Genomic DNA, 25,587 nt, shown 5'->3' on the forward strand with positions numbered 1-25,587 from the left:
TTGAAGAAATAAAAAAAACACATGAAAAGAAAGTAAACTTTTGAAAAATATTCATATAATTAAAGAAATAAAGTTTAATATGAAGTAATAAAGGTATCAATTATCCTTTGTCAATAGAACCTAAAATTGATTTTCTTAAAGTATAATGGTGACAATTTAAAATACTGATTTCAAAATACATACACTTTTTTATCTTACAACATTTTAAGATGTTGAATAAAATAATTTGTATAGTAAGTCTGTGATTTCAAGTTCTACTCGAGATTTAAATAGCACATGAAAGGTGAGACACGTACAGGAAGAATGTGTAATGTCTCATTTCTAAGGTTACTCTCAAAACCCCTCCTGAAGCAGTAGAGTAGAAAGATCTCTGATTATTCTTTGCTTGCAAGATAGACTGAAAAAGAGGTTACCTTCAAGATGAAGTAGCTCTGGTAAGTCTGGCTGGTTATCACTGGGGTCTGTACTTTGCAACATCTGTAACAACTGGTCCATTTTATCCTACAGAAATTAAATAGTTAACGTCAAAAAGCAACCAATCTCTATGAAACATGTTCTCACTTTGATAACTCAGTCATGAATAAAATGTTTTTATAATTCATAGTTAGGAAGGTTAATTTTCCTTTTGTTTTTAGCATCTTATGTGTTCCCTTTAGCATCATAAAAAAAATCAGGCCCTGCACACTATTCTTAGGTGTTTTTCAAAATGTTCAAATTACAACAGGACCATTCATTTAAACATACAGGGTATAGTTCCCCCCATCTCTTATATCATGTTCAAGAATTCCCTTTGTTTTAGAGCAGCTGCAGCTTAGCCACACAACAGTTGGAACATCCCTCTCAAGATGGCTTGCTATGACTACTAGCTCAGTCATTACTTGTCGCTGGCAGTGAGTATGACAGCTGCTCCACACAGAGCCCTGGCCTTTACAGCTGCTCGTCTAAGTGGGGCTCTAAGGATTTGCTCTGCTCTCTTTCCATCAACATTTCAGTTTGTGATAAAAGAAAAAGATTGCAGTACTCTTTTTTGCGGGAAATGATGCATAGAATATCCATTTACTTGTGTCTATTTCAAAATCCATTAATATTTAGGGCCGAAGGAACTAAAAAGGGCAGTTGCATAAATATACCCACATATTATACAAGATGTAGTTTTTCATTTGCTACACTCTGTAAAAACTACAAACTTTTCTCGTGTGTATTTTCTATGGAGTAATGCTACTACACACGCACAATGTATACTACACATTACTGCGCTACGCACCTAAGCAGTAGTAATACTACACACAGGTACACAAGGCTAATAATTTAAAGACTACAAAGTCTAAGTAAAATTGTTACGTCCAACCAAGACTGAAAGATGAATTAATTGTTCGACTGTAAGTAGAGGAAAGCTCCGGTCAAGGCAAACTAATTGTGTATTTTAAAATGGATATTCTTTCCAAGATTCATACTCATTTTAAGACATTTAGAAAGCAGAAATGTTTGTCTTCCGTTAATACAACATGGTTTCTATATGGACCGCAGCTGAGGGCTCAATCTGGCCGAGCAGAGTGTGCCCTGACCTAGCTGGATTCCATAGTTCTTAGCACTCCATTCTTGTTTCTCTCAGACAGCAAGTAGCACTGCCACCATTTAACCCAGGCTGGAGATGGGGCTCACTAGAAGACCACGTGCCTGGCATGTGTGAGACTCTGGACCACCTCCAGGACCACAAAAACAAACAATTGTTTTTTTTTTTTTTTTAAATCAGTCATTCAAAATTGATTATTGTTCTCCATAACCTCATTATATTTCTGCTCATTATCTCCTACAAAATTTTATCTGAACAAGCTTTAATTAAAGTCACCTACAAGACTATGTTTAACTTCTTTGCGATAAAAATGTGTGATCTGTATGTATTAATAATGATTTCTACTAGTATTAAAGGGTTACAGTAACAAAGTTCAAGTTTAAAAGGATGAAATGAGTCAGGACTCAAGGTCATTCCTATTCCGACTTTATGATGATATCGGTGAAACTGAGGGGAACCTTATTTATATATTTCAAGCTGGTAGAGCACTCGATTATTGATTATTTCCATAGCTTCTCAGTGTTGTGACAGGAATCACAAACAGCTTATCATTAAAAAATTATTTTTAGGGGCTGAAGAGATGACTCAGAATTTGAGAACACTGGCAGCTCTTCCATAGGATTCCCAGCACCCATATGGCAGCTTGTAACTATCTGTTATCCCAGTTCCAGAGAAACCCAATGCCCTCTCTGGCCTCTGCAGACACTAGGCATGCAAGTGATACAAAGACATAAGTCCAGGCAAAACACCCATACACATGAAGTAAAATAAAAATTTAAAAATTTAAAAATTACATGCTCGCAATTCACTGTGCTCATTGTTTTTGTGAACTGCGCTACCTAGGCATGACTACCACCAATACTTGGAACTGCCCCTAGGAGTCAGTGCACCACACAATAAAGCACAGTTTGGGCAAGAGGAGGCTTTTATCTGTATAATGGAGAAAGAAATTGTAAATGAGAAGATTAAGATTTTTCTCAAGCACTTCACCTTCAGGAATTATTTCAAGAAAATGGGGTCCTGAGAAGAGTGCTCTTTACTCATCTATCCCAGGAGCCAGAAAGTAAGTACAGGACTCTATGATCTCGTAATGGCAGCCAAAAAAAATCATAAAAGAATGTAGCTGTATTTCAAATCTGGCTTGCTGGGGACAGCACCCTTTACTAACTATTTCCAGTAACTTTTTCTAATTCAATACAATTTGATACTGCTATTCAAAACAACATTATTAATAGGTTTGAATATAAAAATGTAAGGGCAGGGGCTGGAAAAATAGCTTAGCAGTGGAGAAGCGCCCATGTGCAGTTCACAGTTGTCTAAAGTCCAGCTCTGAGGAGACAGCAGAAGCCTTCCTCAGGCTTCCACAGGTGCTAAGTATGCACACGGTGCAGAGTTACATGCAATAAAAAAATACCTATACACATAAAAACTGAATTTAAAAAATATACAGCTATAAACATGATTAAAGACATAATTTCAGTATTTTTTCATGTGTAGTAACATGTGCAGAGATTTTAACGCAGCCTATGGCATATTAATTTAAACCCAGAGATGGCAAGTCTGGGTTGGAGACAGCCCAGTTAGAGTGCTGGCGTCACAAGCAGAAGGTCTCAATCTCCAGCATTCTAAAACAAGCATCCCACCAAGTTAGCCTGACTCCAAAAAGTACTGACACAGTTGCCACTAAGTGTATTTTCAAACACAACCACTGAAAACAATCATTATTTCAGATGCAACAATGACATATGGGCATATTTAACATAAAATTAACATAAGCTTTTCTCAATCAAAGGTGTTCAATCCAAGGAAGAAGCATAATTCATTTCCCAGAACTGGTTTATGCAGTAATAATTTAATAACAGCTTCATTTTGAAAACCAGCAAATTTATTTTATTCTTTCAACAGACAGTAAGTGTCCCATACTCTGACATGTAGAAGCAATTTTCATGCCTACTGGGCATATGAAAAAGCAGATATTTATACAGATCACCAACAAGACTGTAAAACTGGTCTTTTGTTCAACAATTTCACAGTACCTATTAACATGAAAAAACACACAGATCCTTCAGTTTGGAAGTTCCATTCCTGGATATCTAAGCTAAGAAAAACAAACTAAATGTTAAAACCAAACCAAAACAAAACAAAAAACCCTCACTATGATACTGTTTGTGATAGCAATTAAATTTGGAAACTATCATCTATGTACCCAATTAATCAAATGCATCAATATAAATCCAATCTATAAAATACCAGACAGGAATCCGTATTCATCCTTATCTTACTATCCTCTCTCTCTAGCACTGGAGATCAATTCAGAGCCTCACACAAGCTACACAAATGCTCATCTATAGAGCTATATCCTCAATCCTTAGCAAGATAAATAAGATCTTAATAACATAAAAATAAACCAAAGAAGTTGTAAAAAGAATATATACTTTGTCTATATTGTTAACATTCCCAGGGCAAGAAAACAAGTTATCCAGCTTCCATACAAAGTACCTGTTAAGATGAACACGGAAATCACTCACCTCATCAATAAAGGCTGGTTCTGGTTCTGGCTCTATTGTCTCTATCTGAACATCATCACTGAATTGTACTGTCTTCTTCTCCGTTTTAACTGAAAAATACGTAAAAATTATATTTTCCTTAAAATAGATCTAAAAGATCTAAGTCCTAATTGAGAATGCGGACATTAGAGACTCAATATAAGGAACAACTAAACTGAAGATATCTTAGAAAATGATGGAAATTTACTTTATAAATCTGCCTAGATTTCCTAATTTCCTCTTGCAAAAATCTTTGTTTCCTATAAGCGAACTCACTAAGTTATGCTTCTGAAATAAAATTAACCTATTTTAGAATTAAAAGCTTAATGCTGGCATAAGTAGATTCTATAATTTAAAATAATTCTTTTTAAATGACCAGACAATTCAAAAGAAAAATTGTTGTTGATGAAATACCATGTTACAACAACATAATAAACTGGAAAACCACACATGTCCTCTGGCATGACACTGAGCTTTCTACCCAAAGCAGCATGAAAGCTTGGGGAAAAACGTGTAGGTGACCACAGCAGGTGTGTGCACTGGCCAGCACATGAATCCGACATTCTGGTTTCATTGTACTTACGAGTAAAGCATGGCTAGTGAGAGTCGGCAAACAACTGGCCATAAGCACAGATTTCTCTTGCTCATAAAGCAATCTTTGAAAACTTCTCAATGTAACTAAAAATTCAAGGTGTTGTTAACATGGCAACCCGCAAACAGCACAGACAAATAACTCAAGTAACACAAAAGTAGAGAGAGTTCTAGAGAAAGACCATGTTTCCTGGATTTTGATCCTTGCATCAATGAGGTCAGTTAGACATGAAAATGTTAGGAATAAAGATGAAAACACGGAGACGTCACAGTAGGAGGAACTAGCTGGAAGTAATACTTATTACACACTCAATATGTTTGATGAAATATTAAATTTGCCCTGACAAACTTCCCAAACATTCCTTTAAGGTATGCCTATTTTAAAGAAACTGGTTTAGAAAGATTAAAATCTCCTGCACAAAAGAAAACTAACAATTGAAATGGCTGGATCTGAAAGTTCACTGGTCTTGTCATTTAGCTCTACAAATGGAGTCTGGACTGTGACTTTGAAAAGAAGTTATTATTGTTATGTGGTATAGGCTTTGGTACTGTCCGTTTAATTGCACACACAAGGAGCATATTTATTACCATCAAGTCACCATAATGCAACATTTTACATACCAAAAAAAAGTTTTGGCTGATTTATTTTCCCACAGGGAAAAGAGACATCTGCTACAGACACTCTGCTTGCTATCTTGCACTACTGAACAAGTAGAAAGCTGGGACAGCTCTGCATTCACTGGCTATTACCCAAAAGAAAACACATGGCAAAGTTCACAGAAGTGAAAATGCACAAGGTTGCAGCCTCTCTTCTCACGGGAATTGATATTAAATGTGTAGGACATGTAAAATATGGCACTCACATACACAATGGCGTATTTCACAGCATCTGTCTCTAAAGTAAACAAAGTAAATGAGGCACTTGGATCTATGTGGCAGGTCAAGTGAAACTGACTTCTATTTCCTGTAAAAGAATGATGCTGTAGGAATTCTGCTAGCACGTTTTCTAAATCTGAGGACTATTACTGCATTACCTAAGTTTCTCTGATCCTGCTGCCCAGGATGAAACATACAAGAATCAGAAAACTCACAGGAAAGGTGGATCGTCATATGAAAAACAATGATGAGATGGCTGCTTAACAAACATGAGAGCTAGGCTCTTGTCCCAGACACAAGTCCAAAGATGGTCTAAATTTGCCAGTGACAAAAAAAAAAAAGTGGCACATACCTCTAATCCCAGCAATTGGGAGGCAGAGGCAGAGGCAGGCAGATTGCTGTGAGTTTGAGGCCAGCCTGGTCTACAAAGTGAGTCCAGGACAACAAAACTGGGTTCTCAGGAAGAACAGCATATGGTCGTAACCACTATGCCATCTGCCCAGCCCCCAAGATTATGCATTTTGAGTTCCAGTGGCTTCTTAGTTCTAACAATGGCGAACTGCACTGAAAGGATGAGTATCAAGACCTGCCTCTACAAAAGTGATACAACTCAGAAGTTACAAGAGAGTTAGCATTTTACTAAAGATCTATAATTTCTAACTTGCTGTTAAAAGCTTTTCTTCACTGCTAACACATATATCCCACGTCATGTATTCTAGGAATATTTATACAGTATATACTGTGGTGAAGACTCAGAAGTCTTCCCATATCAAACCTATTTCTGGTTTTGTTTTGTTTCGTTTTGGTTTTTCGAGACAGGGTTTCTCTGTGTAGTCTTGGCTGTCCTGGACTCGCTTTGTAAACCAGGCTGGCCTCGAACTCACAGAGATTCATCTGCCTCTGCCTGCTTCTGTCACACTTTTATCAGCTGAGAAAAAAATCACAGCATATATAAATTCCCACAAGACTTCTTCATGTATTTGTGCCGTGTGTGTGTGTGTGTGTGTGTGTGTGTGTGTGTGTATCACAAAGACTGGCAGACACAGGGCTTTAATTCTTAGATTATTTCTGGCAAGATTTTTAATTTTATTTATTTGCTTTTAGAGACAAGGTGTCAGGGTAGCTCAGAGTGGCCTCCCTTTGGCTGTGTAGCATCACTCCTCCACATGTTGGGACTACCAGAGTGCTGGCATTCCAAGCATGCAACACCATGTGCTGCTTGGAATTTCACTAGTGAACACACCTAGAGGCAAAACCATTAAAGTCATTTGGCTATAAAGCTGAATTCACTCATCTTTCACCATGAAGATTATGGATTACCTGTCATCCATAAGTAGACTGAAAAGTACTTACTCATTTCTGGTTCAGCAGTGAGATCTGCAGTCACAAAATTAGAAGGAAAAAGCCCCATCCCTTGGTGGGTTTCACCTTTCCACCAGTTGGGATCACTGTGACAGAGAAAAAAGGAACGCTTTACAGCAAGAGAAACATGTTCCTGTAAGCCTTCCCCTTCCATGGTACTTAATTCACATCACCACCAGACTGGCCTCCTGCAGCCATGCAGTAAAGGAGATAATGCCTATGTTCAAGCAGGAAGCGAGGCACCCCAGCAGCACCCCAGTTAGCTTGAGGCTCTAATACGAATAGGAAATGAGCCCCATCAACAGCAGCTTTTAAAAACACAGTTCTTTCTCTCAAAAGGGCAGTAACTCCTCTAAGAAGCCAACAAGGGGCTATGAACAGTGCAGTGATTGGAATTTCCCAGACTTTCTTGGTACTATTATTGTCTTGCATTTATTCCTAACAATACAGCAGACCCTCAAACACTGATTTTTAATTGTCTTGCCTTTTATTGATATTCTCATAACTAGGGACCTGAAATAAGATTTCAGTTTGTCAAATCAAACACGTAATGTTTATAAGTAAACCTTCACATGTCAGTCCCTTGCTAGGCATTTTTCACCCCATGAATTTTAATTTTATCAGAATCAAAGACTCGGAGCCTTTAATGGCATGGACATTAGACTCTTTTCTCATTTCAACTTTGTCTGTGGTTAACAGAGTCAGTCAAACAAGCCATTATTAATTTTTAGATAAGAAATGTTGAAAATTGTTTACTTCCTAAGGTTGCATCATTCTTGACTTCAAGAGAAAGAAAGAAAAGGAAAAAAAAAAAAAAAAAGCTATGAACTCTGTCCCCCAAAAGAGGCCTTAAGCTTAAAACCATCGTGTTGGGGAGTGCTTTGGGCTTCAACAGAAGAGCTCTTTCTACTAAGACAGGGTATGGACTACTCGACCACACCTGCACACCTTCACCACTACTCTCTTATGCGTACACTGACAAGGAACATGTCTTCCTTCCAATTTGGCACATATGGAAGATGGTCCCACCTGTAGTACAAACTTCCAATCAGAACTCTCCCCAGTGCCCAGTGGGTAGAAAGCCAGCAAGTGTTTATTAAACACTTTTTCCAAAGAATGAGGGACCAACATGCTAGTCTAACTAACCAGCTCAAACTTCACATTATTTTTTTTCTTCCCACTCAAACTATGGCTCCAGCCAAGGACAATACAGGACGTAAACTTTAAACCCAGATCTAGCCAATGGACAGGACATTCTCCACAGTTGAGTGGAGAGTGGGCTATGACTTTCACATGTACTCTGGTGCCTCATATTTGACTACGTACCCTGGAGGGGGAGACCTGGTGGTACTCAGAGGAAGGACAGCAGGCTACCGAGAAGAGACTTGATACCTTATGAGCATATATAGGGGGAGGAAGTCCCCCTCAGTCACAGTCATAGGGGAGGAGAGTAAGGGGAAAATGGGAGGGAAGGAGGAATGGGAGGATACAAGGATGGGATAATCACTGAGATGTAATAGGAATAAATTAATAAAATAAAATTAAAAAAAAAAAAGAAATTCAAAGTCAGACTAAAAGAAATGTTAAAATATAAATACAATGGTCTGAATGTGTGCCTTACTAAATCCATGTGCTAAAATCTTGTCAGTGTCAGAAGGGGCCTTTGGAAGGTGACTAATTCACGAAGCAGAACTTTCTTGAACGGGATCAGTGACCTTACAAGACTCCTGATTGCTTCTTTGCTCCTTTTGACACCACACGAACCCACAGCTGTGACTGAACCAAAAAGGGCCCTTACCATGTGCCAAATCTGAAAGATCTCGAACTTTTTAGTCTCAGAACTAAGAGAAATAAATTTCTGCTGTTTAAAGGTCTGTTCGGCAACACAAAAAGACTAAAGCATTTTTTTTAAGTCTATAGAAATAACATTTATCAATCTCAATTCATTTCTAAAAAGCAGTTACAAATACTTTCTGGCTAACAGTTCATTTTACGTCAAATATATGAGTTAGACTTGAGAATCTGATGCCGTGTAGCTCTTCCCATGGCACAGTAAGCATAAGATTATTATGTTCTACCTGGGTATGTGCTTCTATACAATACTATCAACACATCATGAAATTCCTTCAATAAGTCCAATGTACTTTCTAAATCTTTAACCTTTTAAAAGATTTAACAATTTAAATTACTGGATGGAACAAAACATAAACAAATACAACAACATTTCAAAGCAAATAAAAATGATTTATGTAACATAAATTAGGGGAAATTATACTACAATATGAGTCTATATAGTACAAGACAAGTAAGCTAACCATTATTTAAGACATCTAGTCAATATTTTGACTATGTTTGGTAATTATATTCAAATATTAAAACAAAGGTACTACAGAATATATTTTTTTAAGAGTGCTCAATGTATAATTAACCATTACCTGTCATCAAGGACTGTAATTATTTCTCCAGCTTTAAAAGTAAGCTCATTATCCTCAGCAGCTTCAAAGTCATACACAGCACGAACTTTTCTGCCTTCGTGTTGGTGGTTAGCTAAGAGATTAGATGTGCTTGGATACAGAGTGGAAAGGGTAGTTGACTGCTGCCTTTGTTCCTTGAGGGACAACTCAATAGCTGCAGAACAGTGAGATTTTAAAGACGTCAAATGTTAATACAGCCAACAGTACACTGACATTACTGTTTTTCAATAGTGTAGCAGATGATTAGGATGAATTAGCAGTTATATACATCCGCTCCTTACTTAAAACACTTAAAAATTTTTTATGACATTTTAATTGCAAAAAACACAATTTAAGTTATTTGAGGCAATAAAAAAAAAACCCCATAAATTTCATTAAAAAAATAAAGCAGCTCTGCTTCATCTGGCCATTTCCTTTATGTGTAAACGGGTAAGAACTGTTACTCAGTCAGAGGCCTATATTCTTCCTTCCTCTTCCAGGACTTATAAACTCACCTTTTGCTAAATCTTCTTCTTCCTTTTTGTTAGCCACAGTGCCAGGGTCCTTGGCTACCAGAGCAGGGCTTGCTTTTGCTTGTTCTGCAGCCTAATGTACATAAAAAAAGAAAAAAAAAAATATGACAGTCATTCTCAAATTGCCCTACGTGTTTACCTCACCTAAAGTCTTGCAAGAACCCTCTCATTCACCTGCCACAGACTTCTCAAGAAGAAAGATGCCCACTCTGGAAGGCCTTCCACTTGAAAAAGGAAGGAGCATCAGAAATGAAAAGTGAAAAGCAACTGAACAGGTGGATAGACTATCCACATTTCGCCAGATTAATATAAAAATAAACTAAAAACAATATCAAGCCAGAAATGAACCAGATAATTTTATAATTTTTGAAAACTTCCAGAACCAAAAAATAAGAGTTGGGAGAGGAAAACAGCAAATTACTTCAAAATAACAGCTTTTGAAATCTTTAATACAAATTCAACAGTTTTGTTTTACTATTTTCTTTCAGGTGAAAAGACAGAAAGTATGAGCTAATATTTATAAATAAGGGTACTCTTAAAACTACATTTTTTAATTATTAATTTTTACTTTATGTGCATTGATGTTTTGCTTGCATTCATGTCTCTGTGAGGGTGTCAGATCTTGGAGTTACAGACAGGGTAAGCTACCATGTGGGTGCTGGGAGTTGAACTCTGGTCCTCTGGAAGAGGAGTTAGTGCTCTTAATTGCTGAGCCATCTCTCCAGCCCTTTTTTAGACCAGGCTAGCCTCGAACTCACATTGATCCACCTGCCTCTGCCTCCCAAGTGCTGGGATTACAGGCGTGCACTACCACACCTGGCATCTCTTCAGCCCTTAAAACCACATTGTATAAGCTAAAATGCAAGCAACTTTGGCGGTGTGTTAAAGCTTGCAATTATATAGTAAAGAAGACAATGTGGAGATAAAAATGTGTGCTAATTCTCATGTCCGGAATTAGAAGTTTCTAAGCCTCATGGCCTTCATGGCCTCTTGGGATGTGATACACTCAATGCAGATAAGTACACAGCCTATTTTTGCCAGACTGGTTTTCAGCCAGTATACCAGTTTCCAGAAGCTAATGGTGGTTCCTGAGCAGACTATGCACTCCAACTTGTATACCCATGGCCCATATTTGCTTCTATTTATAATGTTTCCCCTTGGTTCATTGTGATTCATAAATTTTTTTTTTTTTTTTTGGGTCCCTATCACGTTCCAACTGGCCAGTCAGTAAGTATCTAATAAATCTCTTTACCAACGAAACACTCCTAAACCCTTAGTTACAAGTTAAAAATCAGGCAAACATAGATTCAAATTCTACATCTCCTACACTTTCTAGCCATATGATCCTCTTCACGTCTTAGCTTCCCACGAAAGCAAGGACATATAACAGCATCTGCTTCTCATGGTTGCATTACAACATATTTAGCGTCTAGGTTTGCATGTGCAGCTTCTAAAATCAGACGAGAGGAGGTCCATTCTGAGTTCAAAGCAGAAGTATAACATTTATATCCAGGAGCTTATCATAATGTATATGGTAATTCATATGACAACTACAAAACTAGAGATGCTGAGGTGGGGAGTAAATGAAACAGCAAATGATATAACATCGACTCAATAAAAAAATCTATAAAGAACTCAGATGGCATCACAATCTTCTTTTGGGTCCCACAATATGGGGAGTAGGGATGACTTCTGACATGGACGCTGGCCCCTACCCTCATGTTAATCACTACCCCTGGAGGGGCAGCCTTCTTAGGTCACAGAGGAAGAGGATACAGGTAGTACAAATGAGACTTGATAGACTGAGGTCAGATGTTGGGGGAGGAGGGCTCCCCTTTCTGAGGACTAAGGGAGGGAGAGGGTAGAACGTAGGGAGGGTGGGATTGGGAAGTGACAAGGGAGGGGTCTACAACCAGGATGTAAAGTGAGTAAATTAAAAATAAATAAATAAATAAATAAAATTATATATTTACAGAAATCTTTATGTTTTCAGAAGCTGTTGCTAAGTCTGCTTTGATTAAAAAGCTAGGTAGATTAAAAAGTAGAAGGACTTCAGTAGCTAGGTAGCTTTAAACTCTAGAGGAGACTCCGCAGTTGAACCTACATTATGTTTTTCATTCACCACATCTTTACAGTTTACAATGACAAGGTTTTCAGAAATAATGTAACAATCACAATTCTATCTCATATTTTACTTTCTATGCAATTAGCAGGATGTTAATAACTAAACTAAAAAGGTTTTTTCATGAGTCAGTATGAAAAATCTTCAGTTATCTACATCAGAAAATAATTTGAGCAAAAGAATAATGTAATTTCTATACCATTCAACAATAAATGCTCCTGTCAGTATCTACTACTTCTTGCCCATGACGCCTGATCTACACAGAGAAAGCAGGCACGAGCATGTAGTGTAAAAATTATCCTGTCTGTGGTGTCCAGCCATCCTCAGAATCAGTTCCCTTGCATGTAAAATGAAGAGACTATATTAGGGGACTCCTGAAGTTGTTCCCATAACTATCTAAATAGACTCTAGACTGATGAAGAAGGCTCCATGTCAAACACATCACTACTGTTTCCTTCTCTTAAAACGTCGATTCCCTATGGAGTGAGAAAGGCTGTGCTCCTGGCAGTGCTTCTCAGTGTGTGTGCACGGTAGAAAGCATCTGAGATCTTGTTAAGTGAAGACAATAAGCCCACAGGTATAGAAAATGCAATTCTACAAAGTCCACTCTGTATTTCTCTTCAATGCACATAACGCTTTGACAGTTTCTGCTACCAAAGAATTTATAGTACACTGGACTGTTCTGCATAAAATCTATCATTAATTTCAAATGCTCAAAACTACTAATAAAACTTAGCTACTAATTAGGAATGACTATTAAGATGTATCATCATAAACTTAATTTTAAGAACTATTTTTTCCCAAACAAACAAACAAACAAAAAATCCACTCGCTTCCTTTCTCTCTTAGATCTTTGTCAGTCTTCACATGTAAAGAACACTCAAAACGGAAATGCCTTGGGAAAAGAATCTCGATAGCTCTAGACAAAAGTATACAATTAATAACTCCTTAAAGTGGTCAACGGTCAGAAGGTAAGCTCTTCACAGAAGGGATGTTTCATTCGTAGTTTCACATGACTTGCTAGAATGTCTAACCCACAGAACAGGAAAGAGAATAGACTGAATTACTACACACTTAGTCACTCTACATTAGTTAAACACCTTACAGATGGTTGCCTAGAATAGAAAGACATAGAAAAGATGGCCCTGGATTTTTTTCTATATGACACAAATCAGAAACTCACTACATTTCACAGACAGTTGTGTGTGCAATAGAAGCCAACCCTGCAGCCAGTCACATCTTTTACAGAGAAAGCCAAAGACTCAGGCTCTATCTAGCTTTTTTTATTTTTAAAATCATCTATTTGCTTTATTTGCCAAAGACCTCTTATATCTCCTCCCTTGAAAGAACAGTATTCATAAATTTCTCAATAAAAAGATACCCCACGTTTAAGCTATCATTCCTCTAGACCGAATAACAGTATTAAGAGCTTGTTACTAATGAGACTGTCCATTGTTACCTGATCCAACGTACTTCTGTTATAATAAAACTAAATAAATAATTTAAATTACAAAACATTAAAGCAATTCCTTTCTGAAGGAGAGGTGGTGAGACAGGAGAGCTTTAGCACACCAGTATTCTACTACAAGGAGTTTGATTTTATTTTTTTGAATCTACAAATAAAATAATGTTATTAGCTAACCACTCTATAGCAGTAAAAGCTAATTATAAATTTAAAAGAAATAAGAGAAAAACTTAAAAATGCATGACTATTAGAGAAGAAAAAATAAACTATAACACACAACTTCACAAAATACCTGAGAGCCAATGGCTGGGAATGTAACACCTTGTTCCTTAAGGTTCTTAATCATCGCCGATATGAGACTAAGCTGTGGATCATTCTTAAATTCATCTGTCCATTCCACCATAAGAGCCTTTAATTTTTCACATACTTTAGGGTGACCCTAAGGAACAGTGGGGGAGGGGGAAATAAAAGGTAAAGTACCAGTTTTCTGATAGTTAAAATATTAAACACTCTAAAGTATTACAAATCTCTCTTAAAAATCACAAATTGTCCCTTTTAAATATAGAATTAAATATATACATTTTGTCTGTATACATATTTCTTTTCTATACAATAAACTATACAAATATAAGGAAATACAGTTAGCATCTATAAATCAATGTTACTTTCATACCATGAAAAAGACAAATGAAAAATACTATTACCTATATCTCACTTAACACTGAAACATTAAAACAGTAATAACTTATTTTGGAGATCAGAATGAGAGAACTTTTTAGTGTAATGTACAACCCACATGCTTTATACACCAGCATGAAAAAGAAAAATAACTTATTTTGCATTGCTGTTTATACTGGGGGGGAAGCTGCAAGAAAAGAATAAATCACATTGGATCCTTTCTCCCTAACTCATTCCTTCTGGTTTTTCTGCCCGTGTTTCCCCAGGACTCTTAACTAGGGTCTGTGGGAGTACACGACATACTAATCATCTAAGGAGCTTCTGCTGCTCCAAAGAGGACCTCCCCCTTGAGGAAAAAGCTAAAAGTATCTTAAGTCATCTCTCCACAGGTTTCTGTTTTTGAAAACAGCTGTTTATAGTACTATATAACTTTTTTTCCTGTATCTTAATTAAAATTACAGAAAATATGATTCAGTCAGTCACTCCTTTTACTGGACGTTTACAACATTATAAGGCATGTTCATTCATTAGTTAAAAACAAACAATGTGATTCATTGAAACAGAAAAGAGAATCATGGTTGAGTCCTACAACATTTTTATTTCCTTTCAGATTTCTGTACAAGTTTTCCCCCTAAAATTCTGACGCACTCACATACTTCAAAACTGCCAAGGTATTTCCCCATTTAACATTAAACCCCCTTTTTGATATACAATACCAAATACTTTAAGCCAGAAGTAATTACTTATAGAATGTGAACATTTTTACTATTTTTAGACTCCTTGAATTATGCACAGAATTTTTTTCTGACATGAAGTTCAGTAGGCAGCATTAGAGTTCCAGGCTCCCCTGCTTTCTTGTCCAGACAGAAACACACAAACACCTGGCTGCCTGTATGACCAGGGGCTGTGTGTGTCCCTCTATAGATGTGAAAATAAGCCAGGCCTTGTTTAAACTCTTGGCTGAAACACGAAAGATCAAATATGTGGGCAAACACACAGAATGCAGTCCTGGCCTTGAGCAGCTTCTTCAGGTGTAGTCCTCATGTAACTCTCTAGCCCAACCACCTCCATTACAGACAGATCTGGAGAGACTGCCTCCCCATCACGAGGCCACTGCAGGTCTCAGTAGCTAGGTGACACATGATAGTTCTGATACCCATGAAACTGAATGTTTCTTAGTTTGGAATCACAGCTGGCCAGGCTTGGCTTGGGGCAGTCCTCAGTAAATGTCTTTGCCAGAACCTTAAAGGTAAGCCCATCTCCAGGTCTGGCCCAACAGAAGAGTAATGCAGCAGGCACACCCTGTGATAGTGTGAAAGATGAAGACTCAACGGGACCTTAAATTCTGGCAGTTTTCTCTGAAGGATTCTACATTAGGGAAATATATTTATGGGTACAAAAATGGTACCAAAAATGCCAGAGTAGATTGGTATTATTTCATTAAATATAGAAATTTGTTTTCTTATCAGATGAAAAGATAGAAATCCTAACCTATTTTAATGTGGCTTGTAAAAGAAGAAGCAACACTAAAATTTATGTGGATTTGTAGTCTTTTCAAGGAAGCATACTTCTTACAATCTAGGAACACACACACACGCACACACACACACACACACACACACACACACACACACTCTTTGGAATTTAAAATGGAAAGAACTTAACAATAAAATACACCAAGAAAGAAGACATCCTTGATTTCTGGACATATTGTTACTTACCTTATTTAATACGTTGCTTACTTCACTAGCAAAATCTCTTGAACATACTTCTAAGTGAAAAATTTTGCCACAGTTTGATACACATGCTCCTAGAAGCTATGAGGATAAAGTGAGAAATTAAAAGGGTTCAATGCTGAAAGACAGTTAAGTGGTGCTGCACACTTAAAACAAAGCTACTTACAGTTAAAGCTTGCATAGCAACATGGGGGTCTTTATGGTTCACTCTTCTCATAATAGAGCGAAGACAGTCTTTAGGTCTAAAAAATGAGAACTTTAATAATTAGTAATATGTCTAGTTTCTGCCACTTAGTGTACAAAAGGGAAAATATTGTACGAGAATTTGATTGTTGACATCTAGCTCTGTTAAAATTTTCCAAAGGTAACAAGTTCTCTTGCTTAGTAAACATGGATGAGGCATTTCAAGCTAACTCTGCATTAAAAACTGTGGGTAAAATGGAAGGCTAAGACATTTCAAATCATAGCAAAATAAATGCAGCAAGATTTATATTCTGCTATAAACAATTACAAAACTAGAAAATACATATGGACTATATATTGAAAGGTGTGGCCCCGTGGCTTTGGTAGTGACAGCAGCTCCCTCTGGTCCTGATCCAAGTAGACCCAGCTTGACCTGCTCCACACAACTGTGAGCAAGGGAAAGGTGATAATCAAAGGGGAAAATGTCCTCCTTTCTACCACAGACAGAATTCTGCCTAAAAACGGGCAAGCTTGGATGCAGACAGAGTCAATGGCCAAAGACAGGGTAAGCAAGTCCTCAATAGTTCCTGCCTCACAAATATGTCTGTCAGATACATTGGGCCAGAAGGCTGAAGATGATGCTCCAATGTTATAAAGAGTTTTCGGTGACTGTTCAGGTAGCAAACTGTCTCTGTCATCTTCTCATTTGGAAAGCGACTAAAACCTGCTCTCCGGGATACTCAGGCAATCAAATTTATTCCTTCTCAAGTCTTTGATGGAGTTGAAGACCAGGTTGCTTAGTTTTACAATGAAACTTAGTTGTTTAGGGGTTAAGATGTATTTAGGCCTACATGGATGTTTCAAGTTCATAATAACAAGATATGATTGAGATTGATTTACATTCAGAATTTTAGATGCACCAAGATAGGAAAGATGTTTTCTTCAAGTCTGTCAAATACAAACAGCCAAAACACTAAGAATGTACCATTTATATAATCCCTGACTGTGCATGGTTCTTCTTGCTATAGGTAGTTTATTGTATATATATATATGTATAATAATATAAATGTCTATGTAAAAAAAATATTTAATTAAAAAAAAGGTAGACAGGTCCAAAGAGATGCAACAGCAATTGGAGGAATAATGCATTCAGGCAAGGACACTCGCTGCAGCCTACATATTATTTACAGTAGTGTAGCAGAGAAGGAGCTTGACAAGAGGCATAACCCACCTATGAGAAGCACTGAGTGAAAGGAACCTCAGTAGATATACGAAACAACACTGCAGCTACTTCTATCTGGGCTAAGAGGCCAATCTTCTGCTCAAAGCTGCCGAAAATAACTGTGTCATAAGCTTAGTGGCCTAGCCAAAAAGAATTTTAGGCTAACAACCAGATGCCAGAGACAGAAATCACTAGCCATCCTAACCAGCATCTTAATTCTACGAACTTTTATTATGTACAGTAGTTCTGGTTATGTAAAGCAAGTAAGGAAAAGAGCCAGCCTTTGTTATCTGTTCCAGAAGTGCTGGGGACTGAGCCTAGGACTTTCATAAGGTAGGAAGCACTCTATCACTGAGATACAACTGTAGTCTGCATTTGTATTTATGTTCTAGTCTATATTTCTCTGCCTCAAGTTTTCTCTCAATCCATTATTCTAAATCACATATAACTACTTTAAATTAAACAGATGCTCCTGTAGGCCATAGACACAGTGCCTAACATGTCCTAAGTTTGACCCTCATCGTTGCAAATTAATTAATATATATTGAGGTGTTTGGGGATACTAGGCCAGGCAGTAATGAAAAATAATCCATAAAAAGGAAATAAGTCAAATAAGCCACGAGTTTGTCTCAAACTTCTACCTCCAGATACTTTTCAAATTTTAGTGCACTAAACACAGTTTTTAGCTTTACAGGACAAGGACAATGATTCTACAAATAGTGTTTCATTGAATCCATCAGAATATATTAACCAGGAAGCCTAAGAAATCTAGAAATCATAGGGTGGAATAGAAAGTATGACATAAAAAGAATCCCAGAATTTGAGAGATGACTTAGTCCACAGAGTACCTGCCACGCGTGCATGGAGACCCAAGCTCAGTGACCCAGCCAGTAGAGGAAAATTGGTGACCTCAGTTCAATAAGGACCCTGTCTTAGAAAATAAGGTAGAAAATGCCCAGAGAAGACAGTTGACATCAGTCTCTGGCCTCCACATGCATGCACACACAAGCACATCATGTACAGGTGCACACATATATACCAAACACACACAAATTATAAAATTTAAAGACTTAATAGAAATAAACTAGAACATAAGCTTCTTCACTCTGCCTCCTCCATGATGGACTAAAACTTATACAGTTCTGAATGAAGATAAACCCTTCCTCTCCTAAGTTAGCTCCCCTACCCCACCCCACCCTGAGACAAGGTTTCTCTCTGTGTAGCCTTGGCTCTCCTGGCCTTACTTTGTAGACCAAGCTGGCCTTGAACTCACAGAGATCCTCCTGCCTCTGCCTCCCCAAGTGCTGGGATTACAAGAGTGAGCCACCGCACCCGCTTTAACAGAAAGCTGGCAGCAGAGAAGAGGGATTGCTGCTGTGAGTTTTCCTGATGATGTCATTCAGAAGTCTCCAGAACAAATCTGTGGGAGGCATTTGAAAGGCTGAGAGATACATGTTAAGGAGACAGAGTAAGTCGTAATCAATGTAAAATCACTGTTGTACGCAGAGCTCAGTGGGAAGCTCAGAGTGCTAACAGAACAGACAGTACAGGCTGTGCTCGAGAGGCTTCAGACAACTACTATGCACTCCACAGGGTATTGCATCACAGGCCATCTGTGTTACATTCTGGCAAAGAGCTCGCCTACATTTAGTCTAGTCCTGAGGCTTTGTGGAAGGCTGAACTTCAAAGGGGTGGAGTAATTAATCTGCTTGAAGATATTTCAGGGCCACCACTGAGGCTGTAGCACGATTACTGCTACTTGCTTTTAGCCAAATTTACACAGAACAACAGTGGAAATCACAACAGAAAAGCCTAGAAAGTTTGCCATTTGTTCAGAAAGGAAATGTGGGTAAATAAAAAACGTGATTGCTGAAGAGATTAAAACCATTTAAAAATAAAACAAATACTCTACATGAGTACAGTAGAAAAGATACTTAAAGGACTCTGAAGAAAGTCTTGTCATACCCTACATTTGACTGTTCTAAGAAGAGCTCTAGGGCATCCGGCTCACAGAGGCCAGGCCAGGACACTCCACCACAGATCCAGACACTCTACACCTGTGGTCCAAGGGGATCTAATGGCTCAAGCTGGGAGGAGGCCTTGGTCCTGTTCACATGGTGCTGCTTTGCAGACACACAAAGTCTGAGATTTACATGGTCATGAAAGCCTTCCTCCAGATTTCAAAGAAATGCTTGGGAAGCCAGGGTAAGGGTCAAGATCCCCACAGCAGCTAAGACTGTGATTTGTCAATCTGAGACAGTGCAAGCTGAATGACAGCAATGCAGATCCTAGAAGTCAGAGATATGAGGAATGCATGTCAAAGTAAGCCACAGGCAGTAAGTGGAGTCAACCCCAAGAGAAGGGCCATGTGGGCAGCAATGCAAAGGCCATGGGTGGGGCTTACCTTCCATGGGAGAAGATGCTTGCTAGTTCTACATCTGACGCAGGATTAGTAACCAGAATATACAAGAAATTTTAAACACTAACCACCAAGAGAACAAACATGCTGATTTAAAATGGGGTATAGAAATAAACAAAGAATTCTCAAGAGAAGAAATATATATGGCTACTAAACACTTCATATATTTTAATATCCTTAGCAATGAAGGAAATGCAGATTACAACTACTTTAAATTCTTTTTTACTCCAGTCATAATGGCCATCAAGAATAATAGCAACAAATGCTTGTGAAGCACAGAGTATCCTTTTACGCTGTTGGTAGAAATGTAAAATAGTGCAGCAACTTTGGAAAACAACCTGGAGGGTCCTCAATAAACTAGAAACAAAGTTACCATGGCTTATCTATACCACTCCTGGATGACATACATGCAAAGAAATCTATGCACTGTTACAGAGACACTTGCACATCCACATTCATTACTGCCTTGTTGTCAAGCACAGGTATCCGCCTAGATGCCCACCAATTGGTAGATAGGAAAATGCTGTAACACACACAATGAAATTCTATCCACCTGTAAAGAAAAGTTAAACTAAATTTTCCAGGAAACTGGGGGAAGGAGTAATACTGAATAAGGTAATTCAAGCCCAGGACAGATGTCTCTTTCATAAAGGATCCTATCTTCAACTCTGGTTTTAATGTTAAACTTGGAGTACTTGGGGAAGCCATGAAACTAGAAAGAGTTCAAGTTAGGGACACAAAAAGGACCTTAGGAAGGAGGACTGTAGAACACTGTTAAAAATGAAAGTACAGAGGGGGGTTAATGGAGGTAGAAAGGGTTAAAGGAGGAAGAGGATGGAGAAAACAGGGGGACAGGAACAAATAGAAACATATAGGGGTATAAAAAGACTATATAAAAATACAATCTTCTAAACCAGCTAAAATAGTTTTTAAAGTTTGAAAGGAGATAACCTGTATGGCAAGACACTAATAAAAAATCCTACTGCTAAATGTGGGAAATCTCACATGTAGCTGGTCAGTGCAGCCCTAAAACAATACCGTCTCCTGTCTTCCCACCTGGCCGCCCTCCAGAAGAGAACGTATTGTTAAGACATTCTACATCTTCGTAGCAAGGGAAGAGGAATCAAGCTAAGCTGGAAATCTCCCCGCTTGCTAGCTTTCAAATTTCAGGAGGGGCTACACGGGCTACTGGGCAAAGAAAGAAATCATCAATAATCTTACTCAGCAGTGAACGCCATAAACTACAATGCTAACCCATCAGGCAAAATGTGCCCACATGTGCAATAACGGCACAACTGTTCTGTGGGTTGACTGGATCTGAGGCCCACTCCACAGAAGAGAACTCATGCCTTGAGAAGTCATAGGCTCTATGAGAGAAATTACTACTGATGTTAATTTAAGCTAAATAGACAATGTGAAACTGCCTTATAAATATCTGTATTATATCCTTAGACAAAGGCTACTCTCAACCTTTTTGAGGAGCCTATCTTTTCAGTGAAGAGCAGTGAATGCAGAGACTCAAGATGCTGAGAGTAAGTAACAGATGAGATTTCAGCCCTTTAACAATTCATTTCTCATCTTCTAGTCATGAATAAAATCACAGACTCACAGCAGATATGCTTACTTGCACTGAACCTGTGTAAGACAAGCCCTCTCAACATTCAGTTGTGAACGGACGAGCGAATCATGGGACCACGCCCCTTATTACTCAACTGCAGGCTACTGAAAAGACGCTGGCAGAGTTACTGTCTTCAACTGTGTACCCACTGGTGACCCACCAGGCTCTTATGGATAGTTCTGATCTCATGGTCACACAGATAGCACTGTTCAAACGAAGTAAGACGACAAAGCACTGTGTGGGGATGTGGATTATATAAATGTATGAAATTATGAAAGAACAAATTTAAGGAATGAAAAATGGAGGGGGGGGGGTAAAGTTTTGTCTCTAAGTAATCAAGCCAATTCAAAAATGTTATGGGGACAGAAGAGAATAGGAGAAACAGAAGTGATATGAAGAGTGGATAGGGAAAGGAGACTTCAGCTGGGAAGGGAGATGGAAGGGGTACAGAAGGGGAGGGAGGAAGGAAGGGTAAAGTTCAAAATACCTTAAGCAAACATTTTATATTTATCAAAGAATGAGAGAGAGAGAGAGAGAGAGAGAGAGAGAGAGAGAGAGAGAGAGAGAGAGAGAGAGAGAGAGAGAGAGAGTGTTAAGTTATGCCACTTGAGCTAATGATGTTTTTCCCAAGAACCATGGACCACCTAACAAAACCCCACCACCCAGCATGAGAAACCTATTCTGAGTTGTTGTTCAGGGGAGTTCAAGAGACTCCTAAAACAATATAGGACACCATAGTTGCTCTTGATTGCCTCCCAGAGGTTGAAGCTAAGTCCCTATTATTGAAGATACCATGAATTTCGGACACCGGGCCTGGAAGATTCAATTTGGATCTTACCTAAAAAGTTCTCCTTGAGGAACAGCTGTCACAGTATTAGTTCATTGCAAACTGCAAGGGAGGAAAGCAATCAATAGCTCTAACCAGCTGGGGTGCTTATGAGCCACACCAGTAACCAGTATGGCAAGATACCCTAAAGGTGCAATAGTGGCATTCACGAATGGAAACCAAAACCCCTCTAATTGGATATAAGTCCCACTCAAATGGAAAACCATGCTTATTACTGGGAACCTAGCCAACTACCACTGGTAATGGACGAGATGGTGGGTCTTAGGAGAACCCACTATCACTACTTTCCTAGACCAGCGTAATTCCTAACTGCATTCTCAACAGTTACTTTATACATACAAATAAGTATAGCTCTCCTTTCCCATCAAAGCTCTCTGCAGCAAAGACAGACCATCAAAGAAAACTACAACTGGTCAAAAATGCAGAGAATAATTGGGCATGGGTTGCCCAGCCCCAACTAATCGGTCCAACTCACATACCCAAGGCTCAGGGAATCTTGAGGAAGAGAAGGAGAAAAGATTGTTTAAAAAAAAAAAAAAAAAAAAAACAGAGGACCAGGACATCTGGTATAGGGCTGTATCTCCTAGAAAAGGAAGCTACTTATACTAATACCTAAACAATATGATTGCCTAAACAAGACCAACAATGAAAGCACCAACACACATGCTAATGTGGAAGGAGAAAATTTCACATGGCCCAACTCCCAGACAAAGACCAGCAACTGAGGCATGCTACATAGGGAAGAATTAATCTTCCCCAGGGAAAAGCTCCTTAACTGGTTATCCAATAACAAGTGGTCAACCTTACAGTCATATACATACAAGCAACACTAAAACGAATAAAGCAGGGTGTGTGTGTGTGTGTGTGTGTGTGTGTGTGTGTGTGTGTGTGTGTAACAACAAAACCAAAGAAAAAGAGACCATGATTACGCCTTTAATCCCAACCCTCAGGAGGCAAAGGCAGGCGGATCGCTGTGAGTTCGAGGCCAGCCTGGTCTACAAAGTGAGTCTAGGACAGCCAAGGCTACACAGAGAAACCCTGTCTCGAAAAACCAAGAAAAAAAAAAAAAAAAAAAAAAAAAGAAAGAAAGAAAATAGTAAGGCAGGAACATGAGAGGAGCTGAAAGAAGGGGAAGGATGAAAAGGATAAATTAAGAATAGAAAGCAATACTACCAAGCTTTACTAATTACAAAGCTTTACTAATTAAATCCATAAGTAACACACACATAGCAGACATTATCAGTGAGACTAAACAGAAAAAATTATATCCAAATAGATATTGGAATGTACTACAGAAAGGTAGTATTTCAAATAGAAAAAAATCAAATAGGACTATTCAGTAAATGGTACTGTGGTATTTGGAAACAGTTAATTACACTATCAGGATTGTTGATGCTGAATAGACAAAAATAAAGTTGGAATAAAATTTTTCATAGTGTTTAATAACTACCAAATCAGACCAAAGACCTCAATGTAAAAGATTAAACAATATAGTGACTAAAGATGGTGTGGTGAATTCTTACACACACAAGTTCCTAGGCATTTACTTGATAAACTAATAAACTTTCCAAGAATTTATATTTTTATTTCGCACAAAATATCAGATAAAATGGTTATCATAAATCTTTTAATTTTGTTACAGAAATGCTAAGATTCTCTTTCTGGCTAAATATATAATTGACCAAATAAAGATTGATATCATGAAACCTGGCGTGATGATGGTGCACGCCTGTAATCCCGGGCTCGGGGAGGCAGGGGCAGGGGCAGGGGCAGGGGCAGGGGCAGAGGCAGAGGCAGAGGCAGAGGCAGAGGCAGGCAGCTCTCAGTGAGTTGGAGGCCAGCCTGCTCTACAAAGCAACTCCAGGAAGCTAAGGCTACACAGAGAAACCCTGAGGGGGAAGAGGGAGAAAAGGGGAGAACGACATCACACTTTCCAGCTTTTCATGACTAAAGTGAAACAATTAACAACAACAAACAACACCAATTAATCGAGAATCAATTATATGACTTCAACTAATATGGATAATCAATACTGTGCTAGCCAGTTTTTACATCCAGTTAACACAATCTAGAGTCATTTGGGAAGAGAGAACCTCATTTGAGGAAATATCTCCACCAAATTGGTGTGGGCAAGTCTGTGGTACATTTTCTTTTTTTGGTTTTTGGAGACAGGGTTTCTATGTGTAGCCCTGGCTGTCCTGGACTATTGCTATAGACCGGCTGGCCTCGAACTCACAGAGATCCACCTGGCTTTGCCTCCAGTGCTGGAATTAAAGGCATATACCACCAAGCCTGGCTACATTTTCTTAACTAACGACTGTGGTGGTTTGAATAGGATTAGCCCCCATAGACTCATGTGCTTGGCCCACTGCGTGTAGTACTGTTAGATGTGGTCTTGGAGTAGGCTTGACTTTGATGGAGAAGGTGTGTCACTAAAGGGTAGGCTTTGAGTTTACTTCCTGATGCCTGTCAATCCAAATGTAGAGCTCTCTGCTACTTCTCCAGCACCATGCCATTCTGCATGTGGCCATGTTTCCCCTATGACAATAAAGCACTAAACCAATGAAACTGTAAACCAACTCCAATTAGACGGTTTCCTTTATAAGAGCTGCTGCGGGGGGGGGGGGGGGGGGGGGGGGGGGAGACTATGGTGCTGGAGAGATGGCTCAGCCGTTAAGAGCATCAGCTGCTCTTCCAGAAGCTCTTCCAGAATTACCAGCACCTACATGGGGTAGTTCACAAGTGTATGTAACTTCTTTTCCAGGGGATCCAACACCCTCATAGACATATAAACAGACAAAACACCAAAGTACACAAAAATTAATGCATTATTTTTGTGCACACCTTTAATGCCAGCACTTGGGAGGCAGAGGCAGGTGGATCTCTTTACGTTCGAGGCCGCCTGGTCTACAGAGGGAGTTCCAAGACAGTCAAAGCTACACAGAGAAACCCTGTCTTACAAAACCAAACAAAAAACAAGAGTTGCTGTGGTCATGATGTCTCTTCACAGCAATAGTAACCCTAAGACAAGGATTAATGTGTGAGGGCCCAGCTTACTGTGGGTAGGGCCATCCCTGGGCAGGTGGTCCTAATAGTCTAAGAAAGCAGGCCGAGCGAGTCATAGAAAGCAGGCCAATAAGCCGCACTCCTCCGAGGCATCTGCCTCAGTTCTACCTTGAGTTTCTGCCCTGACTTCCTTCAGTGGTCGACTGTAATGTAGAATTGTGAGCAAAATAAACCCATTCCTCTGAGGTCTACTTTTGGTCACTGTGTTTTATCAGAGCCATAGAAATCCTAATTAAGACAAATACCTACCCTCACATCTATTACATGAACAACTAATAAAATTAACACACAAAAGGA

The 25,587-nt window shown here is 38.7% G+C and overlaps 1 protein-coding gene across 1 annotated transcript in view; it reads right to left on the reverse strand.

Moving 5' to 3' along the window:
• The window catches only part of Stam (signal transducing adaptor molecule), a 53,584-nt gene that overhangs the window by 9,224 nt on the left and 18,773 nt on the right, over positions 1-25,587 (reverse strand). The window contains exons 3-10 of the mRNA XM_051151297.1: positions 16,102-16,177; positions 15,921-16,016; positions 13,814-13,960; positions 9,917-10,007; positions 9,384-9,576; positions 6,940-7,034; positions 4,102-4,190; positions 414-501 (exon numbers count right to left, since the gene is read on the reverse strand). Coding sequence (XP_051007254.1) covers positions 414-501; positions 4,102-4,190; positions 6,940-7,034; positions 9,384-9,576; positions 9,917-10,007; positions 13,814-13,960; positions 15,921-16,016; positions 16,102-16,177 — 875 coding nt within the window. The remainder of the gene's footprint in view (positions 1-413; positions 502-4,101; positions 4,191-6,939; positions 7,035-9,383; positions 9,577-9,916; positions 10,008-13,813; positions 13,961-15,920; positions 16,017-16,101; positions 16,178-25,587) is intronic.

Source organism: Acomys russatus, chromosome 9, assembly GCF_903995435.1.
Source record: "Acomys russatus chromosome 9, mAcoRus1.1, whole genome shotgun sequence".
Lineage (NCBI taxonomy): Eukaryota > Metazoa > Chordata > Mammalia > Rodentia > Muridae > Acomys > Acomys russatus.